The sequence below is a fragment of the Cibotium barometz genome, chromosome 41 (assembly GCF_041138505.1).
Source record: "Cibotium barometz isolate CiBa-2024 chromosome 41, ASM4113850v1, whole genome shotgun sequence".
In the NCBI taxonomy this organism is placed as follows: Eukaryota; Viridiplantae; Streptophyta; class Polypodiopsida; order Cyatheales; family Cibotiaceae; genus Cibotium; species Cibotium barometz.
The window spans coordinates 12,727,647-12,735,979 of record NC_141086.1 but is presented as its reverse complement, the minus strand read 5'-3'; the positions used below and the strand labels follow the sequence as shown (position 1 = coordinate 12,735,979).

Below are 8,333 nucleotides of genomic sequence, written 5' to 3'. Positions count from 1 at the left end.
CTCTTCTTCTTGAACCCTTTTTTTTTTGTAATAGACAATCAAGTGTTTATATAGCTCACTTTTTTTATTTTTGGCTATTTTATAGATTTTTATATACTAGACCTCAAAAATCACAAATAACGAAGGTAGGCCTCTTTTTACACTCATTTTATTTAAGTAGTTAATGCATTGTGTATGTATTAATTCTCGGGGTTATTTGACTTAAAGAGCTAGGACTTGCATAGCGGAGTAGTTTGCCCACACATTCTAACCAAATGAGCTCGAATGGTGAACAAACTTTGCAAGAGAAAGGTGGGGTCCACACATACACTCTTGCAAAGTTTGGTCACCATCAGGGCACATTTGGTTGGAATGTGCATAAAAAACACCTGATTTTCAATGTGCCTTCCTCGCCTTAGAGAGCCTTCTCAAAATTGGGCTTTGGCCTACACATTCAACCCAAATGTGCTCAGATGGTGACCAAACTTTGCAAGAGTGAGGGTGGCATCCACATATACACACTAACAAAGTTTGGTCACCATGGGAGCACATTTGGTTAGAATATGCATGCCTAGATACCTCATTTATAATGTATTGTGGCCTTAGGGAGCCCCGTTGAAATTGGACCATTGGCTTGCACATTCAACCTGAAGGTGCTCTTATAGTAACCAAACTTTGCAACAAGAATAAGTATGTGATCCATATATATACACATGTAATGTTTTGTAGCCAACATCAGAGTATATTGAGTTGAATTGTTATGTGCCACATGCCTGATTTTGAATGTGTCATGGCTCTAGAGAGCCCCCTAAAATTTGGGCCTTTTGGCCTACACATTCCAACCAAATGTGCTCCAATGGTGATTGAACTTTGCAAGTGTGTATATTTTGATTTCACTTGCAAAGTTTTTTCACCATCCAAGCTCATTTGGTTGAAATGTGCAAGAAAAATTTGCAATTTTGAGAGGGCTCTCTAAGGCCATCATACGAAAAAAATGAGATGCTTGTGGCATGTGCATTCCAATCAAATGTGTTTAGATGGTGACCAAAATTTACAGGTATGTATATGTGGATATCATCCTCACTCTTGTAAAGTTTGATTGACATTTGAGCTCATTTATTAGAATGTGTGGGAAAAAGGCTTAGTTATGAGGGAGCTCTCTAAGGCCATGACACATTGAAAATCAAGTGTCTAGCTCACACATGCCAACCAAACGTGCTCAGATGAAAAGTGTGTATATGTGGAGCCCACCCTCATTCTTAAAAAGTTTGGTCTACATCCAAGCTTATTTGGTTGGAATGTGTGTTCCAAACATTAAATTTTGAGGAGGATCTCTAAGCCTATGACACATTGAAAATCAGGCGTATGGCCTGTATATTCAAACAAAATGTGCTTTGATGGTAAAAAGATCTTTGTAGTTGTGTATATGTGGACCTTGCCCTCACTCTTGCAAAGCACAAAATTTTGGAAGGATATCTTCATTCACCTGGTTCACTCTCTCGATCTAGCCATCAGTCTTAGGATGGTAGTAGACAGTATTGAGATCTAGAGAGGTTTCCATAGCTTTGAAGAAAGAAGTCTCTATGAAATCCATGGTGTTTGAGAAGTTTATTTAAAAATACTTTAAGAACATTAAGAGATAAATGAGCCTTCTTTATTGGGATTAAATGAGTTACCTTTGTTAGTCGATCTACCACCAATTAGATGGAATCATATCATCGTTAACTAAAGGTAATCCAATAATGAAGTACATGCTATGAACTCTCACTTTATCTACAAAATATCCAAGGGATGCAACTGTCCTGGCATCTTTATCCTTTTGTATTTTATCTTTTAGTAGATTAGGGATTGAGATGAAACATGATGTAATACATCTTCGTTGATTCTAGGCCAAAAGAAAGTCTTCACATAACCAAGGTGGCCTACTATAAGGCTATCATGAGCTTCATATAAAATTCTTCTCTTAAGATCTCCATCTTTAGGAACACAAAACTGATTATTGAAGTATAAGCACCTATCTTCCCAATGAGATAGTACAATAAAAAAGACGGAGATGAACTACAAAGAGGGAAACAATCAAGGACACATACAAGAGGATGTGGAGCCACACGTACCAACAAATATGAAACCACATAACAGAAAATACGGAGCAGCATATACAAGAAGATACAATATAAGACATGATCGATGCATTTTTTCAAGGTAATTAAATAAATGAAGGACAAGATGCATTGTTTTAAAAAGAAGCACCAATACAAGAAGATACAATATAAGAAATGATCGATGCATTTTTTCAAGGTAATTAAATAAATGAAGGACAAGAGGCATTGTTTTAAAAAGAAGCACCAATACAAAAATTTGCATCAAAATCTTCTTTATACGAGGGATCACGAACGCCAAAACTTCAAGCTGGTCTTATTTTGCATCAACTTCTTTGTACAAAAATTGGCATCAAATTCTTTGTATGAGGGATCCCAAATGTTAAAACTTCAAGCTTGCCTTTCTTTGTAGAGCTTGCCTTTCTTTGTAGAGCTTGTAATCTAGTTTTTCTGCTAAATGTTTTATTATAGTATCGTAAATTTGGAGCTTTATGGAGCGCATAGTTTAGTGTGGCTTTTAAGGTGTGAGCTTCACAAGTGTGAGCCTCACAAGCTTGAACCTTCACGGGAGTGAGCCTCACAGGTGTGAACCTTCACGTGTGTAAGCCTCATGGACTGAGCCTCACAAACTTGAACCCTCACAAACTTGAACCCGCACAAGTATGAGTCTCATGGGCATGAAGCTTCCTGGAGTTTGATAAGTACTCTTGCTAAGTGCATAATACATTCGTAGGTGCTTCACAAATACATATTCATCTTCACAACAGTCAATTGAGCATCACTTACATCCACTAAACAACACATTGGTCTAGGACACAACAATCTTAATTGCATTGGCTTAGAGGCCACTAAGATTGTGAACCAGCTCTAGGCCATTCCACCTTTGTGTATATTCTTGCCATTTGCTTTTTGCTTTATCTATTCTTTCATCCACATGCACTCACACATTAGGGAAATTTTAGGGTCTACAAAGGGCCCTAAGGTCTTTTTAGAAGAATACTCCCTTTTTAAACTAAAAAAATAAACATGTGGTACACTTTTTGAAAATTAACTCCTACTAGATCTAGGAATCCCATGGAACCTCAATGCCCTTGATGGGTGGTGTATTGGCATACTTTTAAAAAATGATCAATCCAATGACACATGAAGCAGAATATGTTGATGGCCACCACCAAATCTACGAGATCGTGCAACCCGAATGGGTAAACAAAGAAAATGTAGTTGAACCTTTGAATGCCAGGGTTTGGAGATTAGCAAATAGAGAAGGGTGTAGAGTGTACACGGACACTTATGGGAACATCTAACTACTACCCTAAGATTCTCACAGAAGAAACCCCTTTTGATCACACAAATGTTCACTTAGAAAGAGGTCCCCTCAAGTGTTAACAAGCGGGTGTCCAATTATAGAGCCTTTTGAGAGAACTTTACTGGAAAAGATGGATCCTCTTGCCTCAAGCCACCCACACTTGATTGAAGATTATTATGTTGTGGAAGTTCCAACTATTCACACCACACCACCAAAGCATTCGACCATTCCATAAAGTTTGCAACTGACTCCTATGTATCAACATAGGAATGAGTAGCAATGAGCCTTTGGAGTCTCTATTACCATCTATGTGGGCAATGGCGACATGGATCTTGTTCACTATAGTGATCATCTCGAAGAAGAAAGAGAATGTGAAAAAAACAATGTGCGTGGATTTAAAGGCAACCGGTATTCTTGGATAGTGATGATGAAGGAGCCTCCTACTTTTACTACACCAACAAATATTCTTCCATGTGGAAGAAAATCTATAGAGCAAAGCCTATTGTCAAGTTTCATGATTTTGTGCCTTTTCTCTCTAGCCACCAAAAAGGCAAGGAGTGGTTTATAAATAATGTATTGTAATGTGTTGATGATCGGATCTCATTTTCTGGGCTTTGGTGTAAGAACATTTGTACATAATATATAAGGTTTCCCTGCGTGTTGATCTAAAACTAAAACTGTTTATTATAATCTTTTTTGAATTTAATTTCTTTTCATCTTTTCTAAAACTAATGTTGCAAAGTATAAATTTACAAGTTGTTATAATCTAAATCATTCTAAATACGAGTCTTTTTTAATTAATTCCATATAAACCTTACCAATAAAACCCTAGACTTTAATTGGAACGTTACAATAAGAGTGAATAGAAGATCCGTACATAATAAATAAAATTAATTGTCAAGCGTGACCCACTATGCCCACTTTGCAAAACAAAGGCCTTGAACGTTAGACCTTGGAGACAACAACATTATTGACAATTGTGATTATTATTATTGTAGGCCACCTTTCCAAGCTAACTTGGTATTACACCTTGGGCGAGACAGAAAAAAAAGCTAACTTGGCATTACAGCATGAGAGAGAGCAAACTTGGTGTCACACCTGGGGAGACACAAACTGATGTGGTTAAAAATCGAAGGTAATGGGAACGCCGTCAGAAACAACGCCGGCAGGTTGGCCTGCTTGGGCAAGCACGAGGAAGAGTTGGGCACGGCCAGCTACGGTCAAAGAGTTCTTCACATAATAGAGCGCCCCATTAACATCGAGGAGGCCTCTGACTCTGATCTGGTTGTAGAAGTAATAGGTCCCGGCGCTGAGGCCCGTTACAGTCTCGCCGGGAGCCAGACTGCGGTCGGTTACAGTGTCGCTTATGGTTATAACGTAGTCGCTGCCGTTCTCAACGTCTACAGTTGCAAAACTCAACTGAAACGTTGACGCCGATATAACTAGGATCATCATCAACAATAATAGCACGCTCTTGTTGGCCATCCTTCCAAATCCCAATCTGCTACACATTAACAAACCTAATTAGTAAGTACTTACAATCACTGGTGGGCAAATCCCAATCTGCAACACATTAACAAACCTAAATAGTAAGTACTTACAATTGTATATAGGAGCCAAGTTTGATTTATGCAACAGAAGTAGTGCTTACACTTAATGTATTTATCACCGCCCTAATTAAGCAAAGCAGGCTCGTAGTTGTTGATAGTTAACAGCTTATAATAGCTACTTGAACGCTGCAGAGTCCCTACTACCATATTATTTATAGAGCCATTTCTCTTTCATGTATACCTGGCTTGCTCGCTATTTTTTCGTGTGCCAGCTCTGTGGACAGATTTTGCACTCCACGTGATTCACGACTAGGTTTTCATATTTCACAAGCCCCTCATTTGTGCCCAAAGATTCGGCTCCATGGACACACAACTGGATTTCTTTACACTCCCACCACTAGCTTAGGTTTTTGATATTTAACAAGCCCCTCATTTGTGCTCGCTGTCCCTCGCACGATCTAGCCATCTCCTATAATCTACCTTCCTAAAAGAGCGTTCTAGTTCTCCACTTGGCTTATATTATTGCGTGTGCCTGGGCTTTTCTTCTCTTTCTACAATTAGGGGACATATGACCTCAATAAGGGACTCGTAACCGATAGTTTATGGAACCTCGAAAGTGATGAAAGTCTACCACGTCTAACTTGCCAGCTCTCTTTTTGCGAGTACCACTCGCTTTGCACTGTCAAGGGCGATAATCTCACAAATGCACTGGCTCACCACATTGAGAAACAAGCTTCAATACCAGTAAAGTTATGTCATACTTGGCACATACCCAATGCAGGATTGAACTAGGAGTAGTGGAAATAGCCTAATTTCGCATGCAAGCACCACGTTGGTAATGACACTTCCAAGCACACAGGTGAAATTATAAGATCAAGACTTGTGTCAAACAGGTGAAATTATAAGATCAAGACTTGTGTCAACACACCTGAAACATTGGCCTCATGAAAAAACCCCAAATATTCTACTCTACATTATTCGTATTAAGTCATGTTATCCCTTACCTTTCATAAAATGTGATTTGGGACAAGTGGAAGTAATAATGTTTTTGAGGAAGATCGAGAGTAAGCCCTTGATACCACATGAGGTAGTCTTGGTTGAGTTTAGGGCAACATCATTCGTCCTGTATACGCAATACCAAACGACGAGTCGACTACCGGACGTGCATGTTATAAGCTTTGAATGGAAGCCCTCGTAAACGGCGGTAGTAACTCTAACTGTCCTAGGTCAAATGAATCACAAGATTAGGTCATCCGTTCATAAAGTGCTCAACACTACCCTAGAGTCATACTAGAGTTCTTTTCCCTTTTCGGACTGAAAAAAAGACGAGGTAATCACAAATAAATTTGGTCTAGCTGCATACGTATCGGCACTGCCGAATGGCTTCCAATCTATTTACTCAATTTCCCATAATGTTCCAAGCAACACATAAGAATAAAATAAAAAAGTTTCTTCATGCGTTCCATTCCCGTGTGTTTGTGGGATTTTCTGATGCTGATGAGCAGGGGATGCCACCATTTGACGTGATAATATAGAAGCAACCCTCCTCTTCACTTGGTGCATTTATGGCAAGGGTAAACAACAAGAAGACATATCTTGCTTGCAAGCATATATATTTTGTGTTTTTTATGGTGCTTGGGCAAGATACGAATAACAATCAACATGTTTTGAAGGACATGCGCACAAAAGTTGTAAGGAGCTACCCTTCCACTTCACATTAGGCCAGAGTTTCTTTGCCTCCTTTTATGTTCTACTCCTTTTTAGTAGACCAAGAATACCTAGTATAGCACTATTTTGTGATGGTAGAAATACCAACATAGGCATCTCCATGTGGTAGAAATTTAAACTTTTTGAAGTTATCATGAAATACCCTCTCTCTTAGATTTTCCTAAAAACTAGCACTATAATGTTACTTGTTCTTGCCTCAGTACTAGCACTGGTATATTTTTTATGTTGTATTATTTGTAAATTACTTGTCATTCATGATCAACTTGTTATTTGATGTTCGTAAATATAGGTGGTTTAGTATTCTGTTATGATTAATTACTACATTTGTACATATCCATACATCTTTTGGCTCACTCTTACTCACGCACTGGTAAGTTGTCAACAACCCAATCTGCTCGCTAACTCATGCTCGCTCCACAAACACACCCACGTTATAGTGATACTCTAGAATTGTGACACATCATAGACTAGGTGGCTAAGTTCTCCACTAATCAAGGCACCTACCTATTGTGTATGGAGGTGAAGTAAATCAAGTATAGGTTAAGAGGAAAGTGGTTGTAGGTGGTAGTCTCTTGGTAGCCTATAAATCGAGCAAGCTCTCCTTCGCTTATGTGTGATTAGAGAGTGCTTAGTGGTGCAATCCTTATTGGTTAATATAATCATGATAAGTGATTCTTAGTTGATACCATGCTTTTCTATTAATCAGTGTTTTGTCATTTTTATAATGGCTAAACTCATTCACTTAGTGCTAATTAACACTTTACGTGTTTATCTCGTATAGTGAGTACATTTTGCTTAGTGTGCTTAATCTCTATGTCCTTTAGTGGTCACCCCTCTTAGTTCCAACAAGTATCAATAGCCTTCTGCTACAAATTCTTCTTCTCCTTATTTTCTTCGGTTTACTATTAGGTCTAAGAGAAAACAGAAGTTTCCTATACTCATTGGTTTGTGATCTCCCTTGGTTAAAAAGTAGGAATCCGGTCCATTTTTGTGAAATTGACATCCTCTTTTTTGTTGTTGACCACTTTGAATGTGAGTGAAAATGTATCCATCCATTTAGAAACAAAAACATCTAGACAATGTTCGTGTGCCATTACGTTTTCAGCATCTTGGCCACTTTTTCCACTATTGAGTAACTTAAATGATTTATGTTCAACTCTAATGAACTTGCTAGATAATGAGAGGCAATTGTATTATACATGCTTGAGAGGTTCATATGCATTAGATGAAAAGCAAATCCAACTACACTCTATTTGTAAACATCCATTTAGAACAAGGGACGTGTTGTAAAGGGAAAAAACAATGTGGCAAGCAAAAGAGTGGCAAAAAGAAGAAGAGGGGCACAATATGACATGAAATGAACCAATTGTGCTAGAGGGAAAATAGTGTAATTTCATGGAGATTGTTTTGTTTTTAAAACTTTTCTTAGTAACCAAGGGCTGGAAGAACCTAAAATGCTTGATGGAGTAAGAACTATCCGTATGCCCACTTTGCAACAAAGGCCTTGAACGTTAGACCTGGATTCTTTTTGGAGACAACAACATTATTGAAAATTGTGATTGTTATTGTAGGCCACCTTTTCCAAGCTAACTTGACATTACAAAAAAGTTGGGCACGGCCAGCTACGGTCAAAGAATTCTTCACTGCATAAAGCACCCCATTAACATCGAG

General features: G+C 38.3%; 1 protein-coding gene across 2 annotated transcripts; it reads right to left on the bottom strand.

Annotated features, from left to right (window-relative positions):
• Positions 1–4,376: 4,376 nt before the first annotated feature.
• On the bottom strand, positions 4,377–5,131 carry LOC147614686 (uncharacterized). Of its 2 annotated transcripts, none has more exons than XM_086779717.1 (2): positions 5,036–5,131; positions 4,377–4,885 (listed from the first exon to the last, which is right to left on the bottom strand). In XM_086779717.1, the coding sequence occupies exon 2, from the start codon at positions 4,867–4,869 to the stop codon at positions 4,507–4,509; it is 363 nt and encodes a 120-aa protein (XP_086635843.1). In that variant the 5' UTR covers positions 4,870–4,885; positions 5,036–5,131; the 3' UTR covers positions 4,377–4,506. The 2 variants fall into 2 exon arrangements, with proteins under 2 accessions (XP_086635843.1, XP_086635842.1); XM_086779716.1 differs by having other exon boundaries at positions 4,986–5,120.
• Positions 5,132–8,333: the final 3,202 nt, after the last annotated feature.

What these genes read in the sequence shown, in the direction of transcription:
- LOC147614686 (XM_086779717.1), bottom strand. Translation starts at nt 4,869, where the DNA reads ATGGCCAACAAGAGCGTGCTATTATTGTTGATGATGATCCTAGTTATA.